At 47.7% G+C, this 20,406-nt stretch overlaps 1 protein-coding gene across 2 annotated transcripts in view; it reads right to left on the bottom strand.

Annotated features, from left to right (window-relative positions):
• Nucleotides 1-20,406, bottom strand: part of faf1 (Fas (TNFRSF6) associated factor 1) — a 205,743-nt gene that overhangs the window by 97,056 nt on the left and 88,281 nt on the right. For both annotated transcript variants that reach the window (XM_034179711.1, XM_034179712.1), the window contains exon 9: nucleotides 8,782-8,868. In XM_034179711.1, the coding sequence (XP_034035602.1) occupies nucleotides 8,782-8,868 (87 nt within the window). The remainder of the gene's footprint in view (nucleotides 1-8,781; nucleotides 8,869-20,406) is intronic.

The raw sequence follows: 20,406 nt of genomic DNA, 5'->3' as shown, positions 1-20,406 counted from the left end.
TTGATCAATTCTACACTCATTGTATATAAACTAAAATTTTCAAACATTTTTTTTATTTTAATACTGATAATTACAGTATTATTTATACCATATATAAATACCATGAATCTCTCAGTCTAGATCAGTATTCACACAACGACAATCACGGGGAAGACTGATTACTTCCATCCATCCATCCATTTTCTTCTGCTTTATCCGGAGTCGGGTCGCGGGGGCAGCAGCTCAAGCAAAGCCGTCCAGACCTCCCGATCCACACACACCTCCCCCAGCTCCTCCAGGGGAACCCCAAGGTGTTCCCAAGCCAGCCGAGAGATGTAATCCTTCCAGCGTGTCCTGGGTCTTCCCTGGGGCCTCCTCCCAATGGGACGTGCCTGGAACACCTCTCCAGCAAGGCGTCCAGGGGGCATCCGGAAAAGATGCCCGAGCCACCTCAACTGACTCCTTTCGACGTGGAGGAGCAGCGGCTCGACTCCAAGCTCCTCCCGAGTGACCGAGCTCCTCACCCTATCTCTAAGGGAGCGCCCAGCCACCCTGCGGAGGAAACTCATCTTGGCCGCTTGTACCCGCGATCTCGTTCTTTCGGTCATGAGCCAAATCTCATGACCATAGGTTAGGATCGGAACGTAGATCGATCGGTAAATCGAGAGCTTTGCCCCCCTACTCAGCTCTCTCTTCACCACGACGGTCCGATACAGCAACCGCATCACTGCAGACGCTGCACCAATCCGTTTGTCAATCTCACGCTCCATCCGTCCCTCACTCGTGAACAAGACCCCGAGATACTTAAACTCCTCCACTTGAGGCAAGGACACTCCACCGACCTGAAGAGGGCAAAGCACCTTTTTCCAGTCGAGAACCATGGCCTCGGATTTGGAGGTGCTGATTTTCATCCCAGACGCCTCACACTCGGCTGCAAACCGCCCCAGTGCACGCTGAAGGTCCTGATTTGACGAAACCAACAGAACCACATCGTCCGCAAACAGCAGAGACGAGATTCTGTGGTTCCCAAACCAGACCCCCTCTACACCCTGGCTGCGCCTAGAAATTCTGTCCATAAAATAATGAACAGAACCGGTGACAAAGGGCAGCCCTGGCGGAGGCCAATGTGCACTGGAAACAGGTGCGACTTACTACCGGCAATGCGAACCAAGCTCCTGCTGCGGTCGTACAGGGACCGGATAGCCCTTAGCAAAGGACCCCGGACCCCGTACTCCCAGAGCACTCCCCACAGGGTGCCACGAGGGACACGGTCGAATGCCTTCTCCAGATCCACAAAACACATGTGGACTGGTTGGGCGAACTCCCATGAACCCTCGAGCACCCGACGGAGCATGTAGAGTTGGTCCAGTGTGCTGCGACCAGGACGAAAACCACACTGCTCCTCCTGAATCCGAGGTTCGACCATCGGTCGAATTCTCCTCTCCAGTACTCTGGAATAGACCTTTAGACTGATTACTTGACTTGACTTAAACACTCACTGACACCCTCCATAACAGGGGTGGGTAATAGTGTGCAATGAAGGGGCAAGCAAGTTTTCCTTGCTACGTTCACCTCAGCAGGTGATTAGGTGTTTAAGTTGAAGGGAGAAGCTCATCAGTAAAGCCATTTGCTGAGATGACTGGTTGCAACGAAAACCTGCACACTTGACTCTTGTTGTCCACCCCTGCTCCATAATGACGGTAAGTCACAGAAGGTCACTGCTGAAACGACTAGCTCTTTGCAGAGTGCCGTATCAAAGCATATGCATGGAAAGTTAATTGGAAGGGAAAAGTGTTGTAGGAAAAGATGCACATGCAACAGGGATGGCCGCAGCCTTGAGAAGACTTTCAAGCAAGGCTGATTCAAGAACTTGGGAGAACTTCATATGGTGCGGATTAAGGCTGGAGTCAGTGCATCAAGAGCCAACACGCACAGAAATGTCCAGGAAATGGGCTATAAGTATCACATTCCTAGTTTCAGGCTACCCCTGAACCAAAGACAATGTCAGAAACATCTTACCTGGGGTAAGGAGAAAAAGGACTAGAATGCTGCTCAGTGATCTGAAGTCCTCTTTTCAGAGGAAAGTAAATTTTCCATTTCATTTGAAAATCAAGGTCCCAGAGTCTGGAGGAAGAGTGGAGAGTCACAGAAACCAAATTACTTGAAGTCCAGTGTGAAGTTTCAACAGTAAGCTTAGTTTAGCTTACTCATACATCAACATAAAACACAATGTGTGTGTGTGTATACACACACACACACACACACACACACACACACACACACACACACACACACACACACACACACACACACACACACACACACACACACGTTAACAATGACTGGATGCAGTCAAGTGATGATCTGTGGTACCATGTCATATTGATGGTGTTGGACCACTGTGTTTTACCAAACCCAAAGTCAACACAGTCACCTACCAGGAGGTTTTACAGTACGTCATGCTTCCACAAGCTTTATGGAGATGTTGAGTTCCTCTTCCATCAGGACTTGGCACCTGTTCACTGTGCCAACTACTTGCAACTAGTGCTTGCCATGGTACAGACTGACAACCATAGATTTCAACAAGTGAGAGGATAGATAGATGAACTAGCATGAATTACTAACATGAATTACCAAGTAAGTTAATGTCTGAGGTTTAATTTATATTAATCAGCAAGAAAAACAAATAATATCATTCTCAAATGATTTTCATAAAAAAGAATGCAGGAAATTTACCAGAAGGCACATGGGAGACTGCAACTGCTTTTGAGTTGTCTAGGTGTCTTGGCTTACTTCACCAGCGTCGCTTTTTGCACAGTTAGGAAGACATACAAGCACAGTGGTTCAATGAATTGCACTCTTGCCTCACAGCAAGAAGGTCTGGGGTTCAATTCCATCTGTGACCAGTTCATTTCTGTGTGGTGTTCAAAGGGGGGTTTCCTCTAGGCACTACAGGTTTTGACCCTCACTTCAAAACATACACATTAGGGCCATGCTCTTATCTCTGCCCTTGACAAAGCAGTGTATCTACATCTGGAGTTGGTCCCCGGGCTGCTCACTTCTCCTACTGGTTGGATTTCATCTAACTGTATATAGCTATATACACTGCAACTGGAAAGTACTCAAAGTGTGACACGTGGGAGTACAGAACATAGGGTCGCTCTGTATGCAGATGATTTATGTCACACATCCAACTAGTCATTTAATATCTATTATGGTAGTACTGCAAAATGTTGGCTCTTATTCTGGAAATAAGCTTAACATACAAGAAAGTGAATGCTTGCCTATAAATGCAGCTGCACAGCATCTCAGACAAACTGGCCTTCCTGTCCATCTGACTCATTCTGGTTTTAAGTACTTGGGAGTGATTGCAACTGGTTCACTTCAGGCTCTGCATGCTGCAAAATTTTACTCCATTATTGTCCAATATCAGCTTTTCAAAGATGGGCTAATTTATCAGTGTCTCTTTTAGGTAGGATTAATTTAGTGAAAATGATGTTTTACCCAATTTTTTATTCCTTTTCAGTGTATTCCTCTGTTCTTGCCCAAAATATTTTTTTATATCTATTGACCAAATGAGTTCCTCATTTATATGGGAAGGTAAAACTCTTAAGAATATATAAATCATGATTACAAAAATGACGGCTCAGTGGAGGTCTGTCTTCACTTAATCTGATGGAACCAATAAAAAAAATACATTTACTAGTTAAAAGATCCTCATACAACTTGCCGTCAGTTAGAAGCTCAATAGTGTTTATCTAACTCTCTCCCAGCCTTACTATTTTTGTTTCTCCCTGTGTCCCTGCCACGGTACACAGATAATCTTGCTTCGTTCTCTTAAAATATGGTATCAATTTTGACTTCAGATGTGTTTCTGTTTCTACTCTTGGTCCTTTATGTATCACCTGTTTCCTCCTTCCTTCTTAGACACTGTGTTGTGTGGGCCGCCAGAAGAGGAGGTACTGCTGGCCCACCACCAGAGGGCGCCCTGCCTGAAGTGCGGGCTTCAGGCAGGAGAGGGCGCTGCCGCCACGGACACAGCCGGGGGTGACAGCTGTCACTCATTATCTCATGACAGCTGTCATCCATCTACACTTCATCATTCCACTCCATAAAAACCGGACGTCATCTCCACCTCGTTGCCGAGATATCATCTACCTGTGAAGGTAATATTCTCAGCCTTAACTGTGTCTTAGTCTGAACTCTTTTTGCAGCCGTTTTCCTGTGGTGTTCCCTATCTGAGAGATTGGCGTTTGGTGTGATCAGCAACGGCTTCGCTTCACACCCCAACCAGATAAGTGGTTAGACAGGAGCTGCACGAGTGTGTGTTAGAGGTGGAGGTGGAATTCCCACCATTGTTGTTACTGGGTGTGCACGCACCCACATATGACTGTTTTTGCTCCTCGCCAGCAGTACCAGATCCGACACTCGGAGACGGTGGCCACCTGGGGACTCGGAACTTGGCGGCTCCAGTATTCTCCAGGTTCGGTGGCGGAGGAAATCGTGTGGTTCGGGTTCTTCTCAGGACAGACGTCTTCTATCCTGCCCACACGTCACCTTTGTGGATTGACTGTTTGCTCAAATTCTGTAATCCTCTGTGTTTTTGTTGTGATCTTTCACAACAGTAAAGTGTTCATATTCGACTCTTTCATTGTCCGATCATTTGCGCCCCCTGTTGTGGGTCCGTGTCACTACACATTCCCAACAGGATATCTCGGCCAGCGTCATGGATCCCGAGGGGCGTCAACCATCTGTTGGACAACCAATGGAAGAGCAGGGTGCACAAGCGTCTGCAGGAGGCGTGATTGGTGAGTTGCAGCAAATCCTCACCGCCTTTACCGCTCGGTTGGATTTGATGGCCGAGCAAAACGGCATCCTTAACCGCAGGATGGAGGCTCTCACCGCGCAGGGAGTATATCCAGGCCTGCACCACCTGTGCCAGGGGCAAGGCAGACCATAAGAGGACCCAAGGACTTCTCCAGCCGCTCCCGGTGCCTCATCACCCCTGGTCCCATATCTGCCTGGATTTCGTCACGGGCCTCCCGCCGTCCCAGGGCATGGCTACCATCCTGACGATACTGGGCCGGTTCTCCAAGGCGGCCCACTTCGTGGCCCTCCCAAAGCTCCCAACGGCCCAAGAGACTGCTGTCCACCACGTCGTTCGTCTGCATGGGATACCAGCTGACATAGTCTCGGATCGTGGTCCCCAGTTTTCCTCTCAAGTCTGGAGGAGTTTCTGCAGGGAACTGGGGGCCACCGTGAGCCTCTCGTCCGGGTACCACCCACAGACGAACGGACAGGCAGAACGGGCCAACCAAGAGTTGGAACAGACCCTCCGCTGTGTGACATCAGCGCACCCGACGGCCTGGAGTAACCATCTGGCCTGGATCGAGTATGCACACAACAGTCAGGTGTCTTCTGCCACCGGCCTCTCCCCGTTTGAGGTGTGTCTGGGGTACCAGCCCCCGTTGTTTCCCGTGGTGGAGGGAGAGGTCGGTGTGCCCTCGGTCCAGGCCCACCTGCGGAGGTGCCGTCGGGTGTGGCGCACCACCCGTTCTGCCTTATTGAAGGCCCGGACGAGGGCTAAGACCCATGCAGACCGCCGGCGGTCCCCAGCCCCTGCATACCAGCCCGGGCAGGAGGTGTGGTATCTACTAAGGACATTCCCCTGCAGGTGGACTCACCCAAACTTATGGACAGATTCATTGGACCCTTCAAGATCATCAAAATCCTCAGTCCTGCTGCAGTGAAGCTCCAACTCCCGGCTTCACTGCGGATCCACCCTGTTTTTCATGTCTCCCGGATTAAACCACACCTCACCTCACCCCTCTGTGCTCCCGGTCCGGCACCGCCTCCTGCCCGGATCATCGACGGGGAGCCGGCTTGGACAGTGCGCCGGCTCCTGGACGTCCGTCGAATGGGCCGGGGGTTCCAGTATTTGGTGGACTGGGAGGGGTATGGACCCGAAGAACGCTCCTGGGTAAAGAGGAGCTTCATCCTAGACCCGGTCCTCCTGGACGATTTCTACCGCCGTCACCCGGACAAGCCTGGTCGGGCGCCAGGAGGCGCCCGTTGAGGGGGGGGCTCTGTTGTGTGGGCCGCCAGAAGAGGAGGTACTGCTGGCCCACCACCAGAGGGCGCCCTGCCTGAAGTGCGGGCTTCAGGCACGAGAGGGCGCTGCCGCCACGGACACAGCCGGGGGTGACAGCTGTCACTCATCATCTCATGACAGCTGTCATCCATCTACACTTCATCATTCCACTCCATAAAAACTGGACGTCATCTCCACCTTGTTGCCGAGATATCATCTACCTGTGAAGGTAATATTCTCAGCCTTAACTGTGTCTTAGTCTGAACTCTTTTTGCAGCCGCTTTCCTGTGGTGTTCCCTATCTGAGAGATTGGCGTTTGGTGTGATCAGCGACGGCTTCGCTTCACACCCCAACCAGATAAGTGGTTAGACAGGAGCTGCACGAGTGTGTGTTAGAGGTGGAGGTGGAATTCCCACCATTGTTGTTACTGGGTGTGCACGCACCCACATATGACTGTTTTTGCTCCTCGCCAGCAGTACCAGATCCGACACTCGGAGACGGTGGCCACCTGGGGACTCGGAACTTGGCGGCTCCAGTATTCTCCAGGTTCGGTGGCGGAGGAAATCGTGTGGTTCCGGTTTTTCTCAGGACAGACGTCTTCTATCCTCGAGCCTGCCCACACGTCACCTTTGTGGATTGACTGTTTGCTCAAATTCTGTAATCCTCTGTGTTTTTGTTGTGCTCTTTCACAACAGTAAAGTGTTCATATTCGACTCTTTCATTGTCCGATCATTTGCGCCCCCTGTTTGGGTCCGTGTCACTACACTTTCCCAACAGACAGCATTTCATCTATGGGGAAAGAAGGGCATTAAATGTTCCCATGATCTTTTTACGTATAATACCTTTCTTAACTTTACTGATATGTCTTCGTTATATGGCCTTTATTTAGGTTTTTTTTTTTTTGGGGGGGGGGGGGGGGGGGTGGTTTCTCTCAAATTAGACATTGTGCATCATTGTGCATTTTTTGTTTGTTTGTTTGTTTTTTTGAGTTCCCCACTCAGCCCCCTTAACATCCTTGGGATGACCTCTTTGAACTTGTGCCCCATAAGAAAGCTCTTATATCGCAGATATATAATCATGTTATTTCACTGGACAATCATCCAGTCAATAAAACTCACTATCATTGGGAACAAGAGTTGGGTCTGAAGTTCTGGGAAGGTTTCAGGGGTAAGGTTGTGGACAGAATCCGTACGTCGTCATGCTGTACAAGACTTTCCCTAATTCAGTTTAAAGTAGTACACAGGCTGCATTTAACAAAGTCCAAATTATCCAAATTTTATCCCAATGTTTCTGATTTGCGTAATAGATGTAACGCCTCTCCCTGTGATTTAAGTAATATGTTTTTTCTTTGCCCCAAACTTCAGCAATATTTTGATATTTGGTATTTTGATGTTATCTCTCATGTTCTTGGAGTCAGGCTGGAGCCTTGTCCACTGGAGTTCCTACAGTCCGCACTCTGTCCTTTATTAACCTGCAGGTGGCTGTAATTGCCTTTAGCTCATAGCTAGCACGACACAAAATATTATTAACCTAGAAAGCGACATGCCTCCCATCCATTTCTTTATGGTTGAAAGATCTCATGTTTTTTTTAAACTTGAAAAAAAAAAAAAAAATCAAGTTTAGATTCAGGGGGAGTGCTGAAGGGTGTCTAAAATTGTGGCAAACTTGTATCACTTATCTTGGATTGTTGATAACTTTTGGACCTGACTGAATTGATTGTCATAGGTGTGTGTTGCGCAAGTGTGTTTTTTAATTATTATTATTATTTTTGGTTTTTTATTTACTGATTCTTTTATTATTTCATAGGTCCTATGGTTAATATATTGGCACTGGATGTTCAAGAATGTCTGAGTTGTAGCACATTTAATTACACTTTCATTGTGCTTGCACTTTTGTGAATGATGTGCTAGAGTTTTGTCTTTTGATGAAAAAAAGATACAAACAAAAATAATTTATTCCATTTTGGAATAAGGCTGTAATGTAACAAAATGTGAAAAAAGTGAAGTGCTGTGAAAACTTTCTGGATGCACTGTACCTTTAAAAACAAACGATGCAAATGCTCCAAGTGAAACAGTAATCTCTGAGATCAAAAAGAATAAAACAGTAGTTTGGGGTTAACGCAAAAATGTATACACAATAGCAACAGGATGCAGCATGATAAACCATCCCATACAATTAGCATGGGAACACATATGTTGTCAAAGCAACGTTCGACAAAAGGGGTCAGAGGTTCCTCAAGGCTCTGTATGAGGGCTGCTTCTGATCAGCCTGACTGTGTGCAGGGTGAATAGCTGGGAAGACTGACCCTGGGACGGTAAAGGTCAGCGGAACTCAATGATACAAGCTTTAATGTCCACAGTTAGAGTACATGGTTTGGGAACAGTCTTGAACATCTTAATTAGTTCCAACAAATTATTCTCAGCTTCTGACAGATGGCTTCAGCAGAGATTACAGCAGCGTGGAACAAATTCTACTGTAATTTCTCTTACCTTGTGTGCATTAGAGCCTATGTGTCTGAATTTTAATTATCTTTAAGAAAGCTGTCTTGGATCCAAGAAACACAGAGCACCATATTTAAGCAGCATTTACAATACATGGTAAAATGAAGACAAATTTTTTTAGTCTCAAGTATAAATCTTATTTGTTTAATTATTTCATTTATAATTATGCTTTTGTGAGTATTTGTGCGAGAGTGTGTTCATGCTTCTTACAGAGTCGTCAGATGCTGAAGCAGGCCATCCTTCCCACTGCTGATGCCGCACTGGGATGTTTGTCAGGTCTGAAACATTCCTCTTTACCTGAACCCATAAAAAAAGAAAAATTATTTTGATATACTCAGCATACAGACATGAGACTCCCAAAATACTCGTACCTAGGAAACAGTTACACCACATTACAAATAGTTCTCTTAACTACACTTATTTCTACATGTGTTTAAGATATGACTGTTTGATCAAATTTCTTATATCATATTTAGAAATTGTTGTGGCAAACAAGAACATATTTCTACAAAACAATTTAATATTGCATGGGTTATTATTATTCCACACAGAGCAAATGGAAAACTAGGATGGAAAAAGACAAATCTCTGTGGAAAGAGAGGGAAAGTGTTAAAAGAAAAGAGAAAAGAAAGGGCAACCAGGGTTATCAGCATTCTTTAGATGCCACGACTAATGCCAAGCAACAACAGAACCACGCTCTGAAATGAACAGTATTTCTCTTCTATTCATGTGCAGATGCTGTATCTGCATCACTTCATTACACATCGTGCTTTTAAACACTTAGCAGGCAGCAGCGCCTGTCCCACTGACCACTATGTTATACCGTCCAATAGGTTGTTGGTTTAAAGCCCTAATGCCAGCCTGATGTGCGCCAGCTGAATGTGATCAAAGGTCTGTCTGAGTAATGGCGGCTATGGATTCTAGCACAATTATTGTTCAGAATCATGCCCTGTATGCCTGCAGGGCTGGCCACGGACGCTGAGACAACTGTCCATTGTGGACAAAAGCTTCTTCCATAACAAGGGTCAAATCTTGTCCTTATAAAAAGAACTGAGAAGAGATATATCCACAGACATATGGAGGTGGAAACGTAAAGCAGGATACAAACACAAAGTAAAAGCCAGAATCCTATAAAGCAGGAAAGCAGCTACAAAAAAAACTCGTGTGAAGACTTTAGATGTGTTTACTCTTTAATATTAGACTTTGCATCAGTATTTGCACAGTATGTCTGAGTTTGTGACAAAATGCACAACCACACAAACACAGTGGATGTAATGATACCAGGATGGCTTGTGTGAACAAAATATTATTAAATATATTAAATTATCCATCTATAAAAGCTGCAAAAAATGTATTGTACCAAATGCTGTTGCTTTCTTAAATAACAGATTTTAGTTGTCCTGGCTAAGGGAAGTCACTGCATAGAAATAAAGTGGTAGAAAAATAAATAAATAAGGGAAAATATTAAATGAGTGACAACAGTCTTGTCTTTGTCTTTCTATCTGAAAGCCCACAACACAGCGCGTGGTGCCTATAGTTATGAAGAGAAGCTATGGCCAGGATGGCAGGCTGGGGTCAGAGCGGGTGGCCAGTGTTATTACAGAGTGTAATATCTATGTTTGACCAGCGGCACTACAGGGATTTGACTGACCGGCTAGCCGGCCGATGAATAGAGGAGAAAAGAGAGGAAAGTAGGGGCATAAACACTAGTAATGAAGAGGCTCCAGTCAGAGGTTAAAGCAGCATCAGAGAAACAACAAACTAACGCCCACCACAGAGAGAGTGAAGGTGAGAGGTGGTGGAAGAGAAAGAAAAGAACTGTAGAGACAGACGGCAAAAGACACCTGGCACAGAGACAGGCTGATCTCATGACAGAGATGAAAAACAACATCTACACAAGACCTGCACACCTGAAACTACACTGCCAGATTTAGTTCTTCATTCACAGGGGCCTTCTCTGGAAATACAAGGATGGCACGATTAACCAAGTCTGATGTAACAATATCAATGAATAACTGAGCAGTTTATAACATACTGTAGTCTAACAGCTCAGTGGCAAACATTTTATCAATAAATCCTATAAGTAGAGTAAGATTTTGATTGAGCCCTCAGTCACAAAGCTTTGCACTTTTAATCTATGGTCACAACAGTTGTCAGGAATACCGTCTAATGCTGCCCCCTGTTTGCCACACCAGTCATGTCTACCATCAGGTTTAGACCCCAACAAATAAATAATTCCATTTATCATTTTATGGAGCTAAATTGCATCTTTACACTGCCAACTAAATCTTTTTTTTGACATAAAACAATGATGGTATACGTATTATAATAATATTATCTAACACTTGGCTGTATAACCCCTCAGCACACAGTACAGAAGGATCATTGCAGTTGATTAAAAAACAAAAAATCAACCTGACATTGTCTGCTGTAAAATTAATTTTGCTTGGAAAGACAAAATTCATGCAATAAACAAATAAATAAAATAACAATAAACAGACTGAAAAGTCTTCATGGAACAACAAAATTTCCTAACATTGTTTTTGATTTACGTATGTGCTATTGTTGATGCGATAAAGAGGCAGGGGTGTGTGAGGCAGTTATACACAACATTAGCTGGGCTGGCAGTGACACTGAGCTGCTGGCCAATACGCCTCAAAATTAATGATCCAATCACTGTAAATGCCAATTGTCTGTAATCCTTGGCTGGAAGCTAATCAAAAGAGAAGGAAAGGTTTCCGTTAAACAGTCACAAGCTCTCTGTCTCACTCCTTTTCTTCATGTTCCGTAAGCACCAGATGCCTTTCTTTCTTTGCTTTTTCGATCCAACCTTCCTTTCTCAACTTTGCAGTCCCGTCTGCATTCGATTTTGACATGTTTCCCAGCTGCAGGGTAGAGATGAGGCCCAGCCCCAGCCCCAAGGGGCAGCAGAAGAGGGAAATCCCCAGAACAACTGGTCTGGTCACGGACAACTTAGGGCCCAGCGGCCATCCCTATTCTACCCTCTACTTCCCTGGCAAACATTTGCTCTCCAGCTTAGCTGACAAGCTAGCCAGCAACTTACCCCCACACTCTTGTCTGATAATGCCAATCAGAATCTACGAAGCCATGTGATTTGGTGATGGGACGCTGGGAGAAAGAAATGAAGAATGAAGAAACAGAAAGGGAGGAGCAATGGCTGTTCCATGAGAGCCACCAGGCAAAGCCAGAGCCTTTGGCAAAGACAAACACGAACACCGGACTCCATTCCCATTGATATGCACAAGCAGAGACCATCAGCTAGTCTTCTGATAAGACAAAGGGGAGAAAGAGGATGGAACGATGCTCTGAAGTGAAGTCCATATGTGTCTGAGTGGACACTGTATGACCAGAAAAGGGAAACAGGCTGAATGAATATGGTGTTACTTCTTTGTTTTCTTGCCTTTGGTGTTTTTGGAATGAGAGACGTATACATCCCCTCTTGTTGGCATCATGGTTTCCGTTCACAGTTCCACATCTCATGTCTTTTACTTATTAACGCATCCCAACTGCTTCCAGAGCAACATTAATGAGTCCATCTACGGCTAGAATATCAATTCATCAATGTCAACAATGTCAACACATCACTACAATTCTCCATTCTGGTTACAAAGTCTTTTTCATGGGTCTCTATATAGGGAGTATGTGTGTTATTATGACATTATTTTACAATAGAATTATTAAAAACAAACTGACATCTGTTCCATAAGTAAAGAATAAATGTTTAATAAGTATGACTAACATGGGTAAATAATCTCGAGATATACACAGGTTAAAGTTGTAGGCCTAATTTTCACTGTAGGGGACCAGGGATGCCTAAAGAGAGGCATGTGTAAGAAAAAAAAAAATCACAACAGGGAGGTCTGTCCACATTGTTCCTTCTTCATCCCCTATGGCCTCTTACAGCACCCCTACCAAGCAACAGTCTTTTGCCTCTTTTTGTGACCATGGTTTCCCCCTCCCACACCACAAGAAGCCCTACACAGTGTTTGTAATCCCAGCAGAAACACTCAAGGTTCACAGTGGGTGCTCATCAAAACCATCTGCCTGAGAAGAGAAGGAAGGAAGGAAGGAAGGAAAGAGAGAGAGAGAGAGGAAAAAAGAAGGAGCGAGGTGGGTTGCCTTCTACAGTTCAGTTCAGGCGCTGGTTGCTCTAAAATCCTCAATTTGCACCATCACAAGAGCTCTGCTATTTGTCTGATTATCATTATTGGCTTCACCAAACCAACAGAGGAGCTTGGAGGTTATGTGATCTTTTGTTTCTGACTGTTTAGTGATGCAAATGATGAACAACTGCACAGTATATGAGATGACAGACAATTTCAATATTGGTCAAGAAGAGAGAACTCACTTTTATCTGGTCACTGCATTTATTTAGTTTCTACAGTGAATGAATGAGAATGTTTAGATGGGTTTGATTAATGATCAGTGGGCAAACAAAATTAATCAAATCTGCAATATGTAGATGACACCACCACAAGTGACAATGTACAAGATATGCCAAAGAAAATTAGTGCCGAAGATATCTTTATGTGAATAAAGTGTAACCAAAGTTGTGTCAGCATCAAATCTGCAATATGTAGATGACACCACCACAAGTGACAATGTACAAGATATGCCAAAGAAAATTAGTGCCGAAGATATCTTTATGTGAATAAAGTGTAACCAAAGTTGTGTCAGCATCCTGTACTCAAACAGATACTCAATGCATTACTGTAGACAATACAGTTCACAGAGAAGTGCACACATTCAACTACATGGGAGCACAGATCAAGAACACTGTTAGAATTCAGAAAGAAACCACTGGCATGACAAACACAGCAATGAGGTCACTGGAGAAGATATAGAATGGCAAACACATGAAAGATTACCAAAACTGCGCTGACTTTCTAAATTGCAAACTACACGTGTGTAAACTGAATGATCAGCAAGGGCAACGAAGGTCAAATTCAAGCATTTGCAAAGCGGTGCTGGAGGAGAGTTGTTGAGAGTAACTTACACTCAACAAAAATATAAACGCAACACTTTTGGTTTTGCTCCCATTTTGTATGAGATGAACTCAAAGATCTAAAACTTTTTCCACATACACAATATCACCATTTCCCTCAAATATTGTTCACAAACCAGTCTAAATCTGTGATAGTGAGCACTTCTCCTTTGCTGAGATAATCCATCCCACCTCACAGGTGTGCCATATCAAGATGCTGATTAGACACCATGATTAGTGCACAAGTGTGCCTTAGACTGTCCACAATAAAAGGCCACTCTGAAAGGTGCAGTTTTATCACACAGCACAATGCCACAGATGTCGCAAGATTTGAGGGAACGTGCAATTGGCATGCTGACAGCAGGAATGTCAACCAGAGCTGTTGCTCATGTATTGAATGTTCATTTCTCTACCATAAGCCGTCTCCAAAGGCGTTTCAGAGAATTTGGCAGTACATCCAACCAGCCTCACAACCGCAAACCACGTGTAACCACACCAGCCCAGGACCTCCACATCCAGCATGTTCACCTCCAAAATCGTCTGAGACCAGCCACTCGGACAGCTGCTGAAACAATCGGTTTGCATAACCAAAGAATTTCTGCACAAACTGTCAGAAACCGTCTCAGGGAAGCTCATCTGCATGCTCATCGTCCTCATCGGGGTCTCGACCTGACTCCAGTTCGTCGTCGTAACCGACTTGAGTGGGCAAATGCTCACATTCGCTGGCGTTTGGCACGTTGGCGAGGTGTTCTCTTCACGGATGAATCCCGGTTCACACTGTTCAGGACAGATGGCAGACAGCATGTGTGGCGTCGTGTGGGTGAGCGGTTTTCTGATGTCAATGTTGTGGATCGAGTGGCCCATGGTGGCGGTGGAGTTATGGTACGGGCAGGCGTCTGTTGTGTACGAAGAACACAGGTGCATTTTATTGATGGCATTTTGAATGCACAGAGATACCGTGACGAGATCCTGAGGCCCACGGGTTGTGCCATACATCCAAGAACATCACCTCATGTTGCACCAGGCTAATGCACGGCTCCATGTTGCAAGGATCTGTACACAAATCTTGGCAGCTGAAAATGTCCCAGTTCTTGCATGGCCAGCATACTCACCGGACATGTCACCCATTGAGCATGTTTGGGATGCTCTGGACCGGCGTATACGACAGCGTGTACCAGTTCCTGCCAATATCCAGCAACTTCGCACAGCCACTGAAGAGGAGTGGACCAACATTCCACAGGCCACAACTGACAACCTGATCAACTCTATGCGAAGGAGATGTGTTGCACTGCAGGAGGCAAATGGTGGTCACACCAGATACTGACTGGTATCCCCCCCCCCCCCCCCCCAAATAAAACAAAACTGCACCTTTCAGAGTGGCCTTTTATTGTGGACAGTCTAAGGCAAAGTCCAAAGTGACAGAGGCAGGCCTCTCTGCCACTGCCAGGGTGAGATCAAGAAACTATGTATGATGTAAGATGTGGATGCATGCAGGCTGGGGACTACTAGTGCTAGCAATGTGTCTGCCAACAAAGAACACTTAAGAAATTCACAGTTAACCATGACATTTTGTAAAGACATAAGGCACCAAAAAAGCACAAAATGACTGTACAGTATGCGCTTATATACAAAAATCACTAGACGCAGCAGAATCCCACCCTATTGTGCCACCTTAATCAATAACATTCATCAATGGCATTGAGAACAGTGAGTGGGTTATTAATCAACAATATTACTGATCACCTACCAGTATTTACACTCTACAACAGCAACAAGACGAAACAACCAAATGACAAACCTAAATACCATTGAGTGAGGACAGAAGAAACAATGAGTGCACTGAGGAGTGACTTACTGGTACAAAACTGGGATACTGTATACAACGAAGTTGATATTAATTGTGCATACGAATCATTTTTAAGAGTGTTCACATCAGTGCATGATAAAAACTGTTATAAGGGTATGCAGAAAAGAATACTGTAGTAGAATTTTAAATAATAACAAAAATAATATTAAAGGAATAAGGGACATACTCAACAGTATTAAAAGTGGCTCCAAACAACAAAGGCATCCTGAATATCTTGTTGGGGAAAGTGTAGTGACACGGACCCACAACAGGGGGCGCAAATGAACGGTCAATAGATGAGCCAAAAGGTAACAATTTAATGTTGTGAATGTGCACAACGACTATACAGACAATCTCAGAATATGATAGCAGTCAATACACAAAGGTGACGTGTGGGCAGGCTCGAGGTTAGAAGATGTCTGTCCTGAGAAGAGCCAGAACCACACGATTTCAGCCGCCACCGAACCTGGTGAATACTGGAGCCGCCAAGTCCCGAATTCCCAGGTGATCACAGTCCCCGACTGTCGGATCTGGTACTGCTGGTGAGGAGCACAAACAGTGAGATGTGGGTGTGTGCACACCCAGTAATAAAAACAGTCAGAAGGTGGAAAGTCACCTCCACCTCTAATCACACACTCGTGCAGCTCCTGTTAAACCACTTATCTGGTTTGGGTGTGAAGTGAAGCCGTCGCTGTTCACACCAAATGCCAATCCAGCAGATAAGGCACACCACAGGAAAACGGCTGCAAAGGAGTTCAGACTATTATTTAGTTTTAAGTCAGCAGAGAAATTACCTTCACAGGTAGATGATATCTCGGCAATGAGGTGGAGATGACGTCCGGGTTTTATGGAGTAGTATGATGAAGCGTAGATGGGTGACAGCTGTCATGAGATAATGAGTGACAGCTGTCACCCCCGGCTGTGTCCGTGGCGGCAGCGCCCTCTCGTGCCTGAAGCCCGCACTTCAGGCAGGGCGCCCTCTGGTGGTGGGCCAGCAGTACCTCCTCTTCTGGCGGCCCACACAACAGGACCCCCCTCAACGGGTGCCTCCTGGCGCCCGACCAGGTTTATCCGGGTGTCGGCAGTAGAAATCGGCCAGGAGGGCCGGGTCCAGGATGAAGCTCCTCTTCACCCAGGAGCGTTCTTCGGGTCCATACCCCTCCCAGTCCACCAAATACTGGAACCCCCGGCCCATTCGACGGACGTCCAGGAGCCGGCGCACTGTCCAAGCCGGCTCCCCGTCAATGATCCGGGCAGGAGGCGGCACCGGACCGGGAGCACAGAGGGGTGAGGTGAGGTGTGGTTTAATCCGGGAGACATGAAAAACAGGGTGAATCCGCAGTGAAGCCGGGAGCTGGAGCTTCACTGCAGCAGGACTGAGGATTTTGACGATCTTGAATGGTCCAATGAACCTGTCGATCAGTTTGGGGGAGTCCACCTGCAGGGGAATGTCCTTGGTTGATAACCACACCTCCTGCCCGGGCTGGTATGCAGGGGCCGTGGACCGCCGGCGGTCTGCATGAGCCTTAGCCCTCGTCCGGGCCTTTAACAAGGCAGAACGGGCGGTGCGCCACACCCGATGGCACCTCCGCAGGTGGGCCTGGACCGAGGGCACACCGACCTCTCCCTCCACCACGGGAAACAATGGGGGCTGGTACCCCAGACACTTCAAATGGGGAGAGGCCGGTGGAGGAAGACACCTGGTTGTTATGTGCATACTCGATCCAGGCCAGATGGTTACTCCAGGCCGTCGGGTGCGCGGATGTCACACAGCAGAGGGTCTGTTCCAACTCTTGGTTGGCCCGTTCTGCCTGTCCGTTCGTCTGTGGGTGGTACCCGGACGAGAGGCTCACGGTGGCCCCCAGTTCTCTGCAGAAACTCCTCCAGACTTGAGAGGAAAACTGGGGACCACGATTCGAGACTACGTCAGCTGGTATCCCATGCAGACGGACGACGTGGTGGACCAGGAGGTCTGCTGTCTCCTGGGCCGTTGGGAGCTTTGGGAGGGCCACGAAGTGGGCCACCTTGGAGAATCGGTCCACTATCGTGAGGATGGTGGTGTTGCCCTGGGACGGCGGGAAGCCCGTGACGAAATCCAGGCCGATATGGGACCAGGGGCGATGTGGCACAGGAAGCGGCTGGAGAGGTCCTTGGGACCTTTTGTGGTCTGCCTTGCCCCTGGCACAGGTGGTGCAGGCCTGGATATACTCCCGGACGTCGGCCTCCATAGACGCCCACCAGAAGCACTGCCAGACAACTGCCACGGTCCTTCGCACCCCTGGATGACAGGAGAGCTTGGAACCGTGACAGAAATCCAAGACTGCAGCTCTGGCTTCTGGTGGGACATACATACGATTCTTCAGACCAGTTCCGGGGTCCGGGCTACGTGCCAGGGCCTCCCGGACGGTCTTCTCCACGTCCCAGGTGAGGATGGCCACGATAGTGGACTCCGGAATGATGGGCTCCGGTGGATCCGACAGCACAGTTTTGATCTCTGGTTCTTGGTGCCGGGGCGATAGGTGATCCGGAAGTCAAAACGTCCGAAGAACAGTGACCAGCGGGCTTGCCTGGGGTTCAGCCGCCTGGCGGTCCTGATATACTCCAGGTTCCGATGGTCAGTGAAAACCGTGAACGGCACAGACGCTCCCTCCAACAGGTGTCTCCACTCCTCAAGAGCCTCTTTCACCACAAGGAGTTCTCGATTGCCAACGCCATAGTTCCATTCAGCGGGGGTCAACCTGCGAGAAAAGTAGGCACACGGGTGAAGAACCTTATCGGTCTCCCCGCTCTGGGATAGCACGGCTCCTATCCCTGAGTCAGAGGCGTCCACTTCAACCACAAACTGGCGGCTAGGGTCGGGCTGCACCAGAACTGGTGCAGACGAGAACCGACGTTTCAACTCCTTGAACGCGGCTTCGCACCGATCCGACCAGGTGAAGGGGACTTTTGGAGAGGTCAGGGCTGTCAGGGGGCTAACTACCTGACTGTAGCCCTTAATGAACCTCCTGTAGAAATTTGCAAAGCCGAGGAACTGTTGCAGCTTCCTACGGCTTGTTGGTTGGGGCCAATCTCTCACCACCGCAACCTTGGCCGGATCAGGGGCGACGGAGTTGGAGGAGATGATGAACCCCAGGAAGGACAAAGAGGTGCGGTGAAACTCACACTTCTCGCCCTTCACAAACAGCCGATTCTCCAACAACCGCTGCAGGACCTGACGTACATGCTGGACATGAGTCTCAGGATTCGGGGAAAAGATGAGTATATCATCCAGATATACGAAGACGAATCGGTGCAGGAAGTCCTGCAAGACGTCATTTACCAAAGCTTGGAACGTCGCGGGGGCGTTGGTGAGGCCGAACGGCATGACCAGGTACTCAAAATGACCTAATGGGGTGTTAAATGCCGTCTTCCATTCGTCTCCCTTCCGGATCCGAACCAGGTGATACGCATTCCTAAGGTCCAGTTTGGTGAAAATTTGGGCTCCATGCAGGGGTGTGAACACTGAATCCAACAGGGGTAAAGGGTATCGATTGCGAACCGTTATGTCGTTCAGCCCCCTGTAATCAATGCATGGACGGAGTCCGCCGTCTTTCTTGCCCACAAAAAAGAAACCTGCACCCATCGGGGAGGTGGAATTCCAGATCAGCCCGGCAGCTAATGAGTCCCGGATGTAGGTCTCCATTGATTCGCGCTCAGGATGTGAGAGGTTGTACAGCCTGCTGGACGGGTACTCAGCGCCCGGGACCAAATCAATGGCACAATCGTACGGACGGTGTGGGGGAAGGGTGAGCGCCAGATCCTTGCTGAAGACGTCAGCAAGGTCGTGGTACTCAACCGGCACTGCCATCAGATTGGGAGGGACTTTAACCTCCTCATTAGCATTTACACCGGGAGGAGCCGAGGATCCTAAACAATTCCGGTGGCAGGATTCGCTCCACTGAGTCACAACCCCAGACGGCCAATCAATCCGGGGATTGTGTTTAATCATCCATGGGAAGCCCAAAATCACGCGGGCGGTAGAAGGAGTTACAAAAAACTCAATCTCCTTCCGGTGATTCCCAGACACTACCAGGGTTACAGGTAGTGTCTTGTGTGTGATAAAAGGGAGAAGAGTGCCATCTAGTGCTCGCACCTTCACTGGCGAAGAAAGCGCCACCAGAGGGAGCCCTACCTCCCTTGCCCATCTGCTATCCAGCAGATTCCCTTCTGACCCCGTGTCCACCAGTGCTGGGGCTTGAAGGGTTAAATCCCCACTCAGGATTTTAACTGGGAGTCGTGTAGACAGATGTGTATGACCCACGTGAATGTTTTGACCCCCCCTCAGCCCAGTCTCTAACGGCGGGCGTTTGTGTTTCGAAAATTTGGGGCAGTCTCTCTACTGATTGAGTAGAGCCGCAGACAAAGCACTCCCCACGGACCAGCCTCCTCTGTCTGAATGTGGCCCTGCTCGTGTCCCTAGCACCGTCAGCAGGGGGAGCTGTAGCCACACGGAGCGCTGTGGCTGTGGAGCGTGGGGAAGACGGCTCCCTTTCGGACCCGGGAGGAAGAGGGACGGCTTGTGCCTGACCACGCCCTTCGCCTCGCTCCCGTCGGCGTTCTTCTACCCGGTTGTCCAACCGTATAACCAAATCGATAAGCTCAGCCAAATCCCGCGGTTCCTCCTTAGCCACCAGGTGCTCCTTCAGGACCGACGACAGTCCGTTTATGAAGGCGGCGCGGAGCGCAGTCATATTCCAGCTGGACCTCACAGCCGTGATGCGGAAGTCGACTGCATATTCGGCTGCGCTCCGACGCCCCTGTCTCATTGACAGCAGCACGGTAGACGCGGTTTCGCCTCTGTTAGGGTGATCAAAAACGGTCCTGAGCTCCCTCACAAACCCAGTATAAGTGGTAAGGAGCCGTGAACCTTGCTCCCAAAGCGCTGTAGCCCAAGCGCGTGCCTCACCCCGAAGCAAATTAATCACGTAAGCCACCTTGCTGGAGT

Source organism: Thalassophryne amazonica, chromosome 10 (assembly GCF_902500255.1).
Source record: "Thalassophryne amazonica chromosome 10, fThaAma1.1, whole genome shotgun sequence".
Taxonomy (NCBI): domain Eukaryota; kingdom Metazoa; phylum Chordata; class Actinopteri; order Batrachoidiformes; family Batrachoididae; genus Thalassophryne; species Thalassophryne amazonica.
Note: the sequence above shows the minus strand (reverse complement) of the source record. Positions and strands in the feature narration are given on the sequence as shown.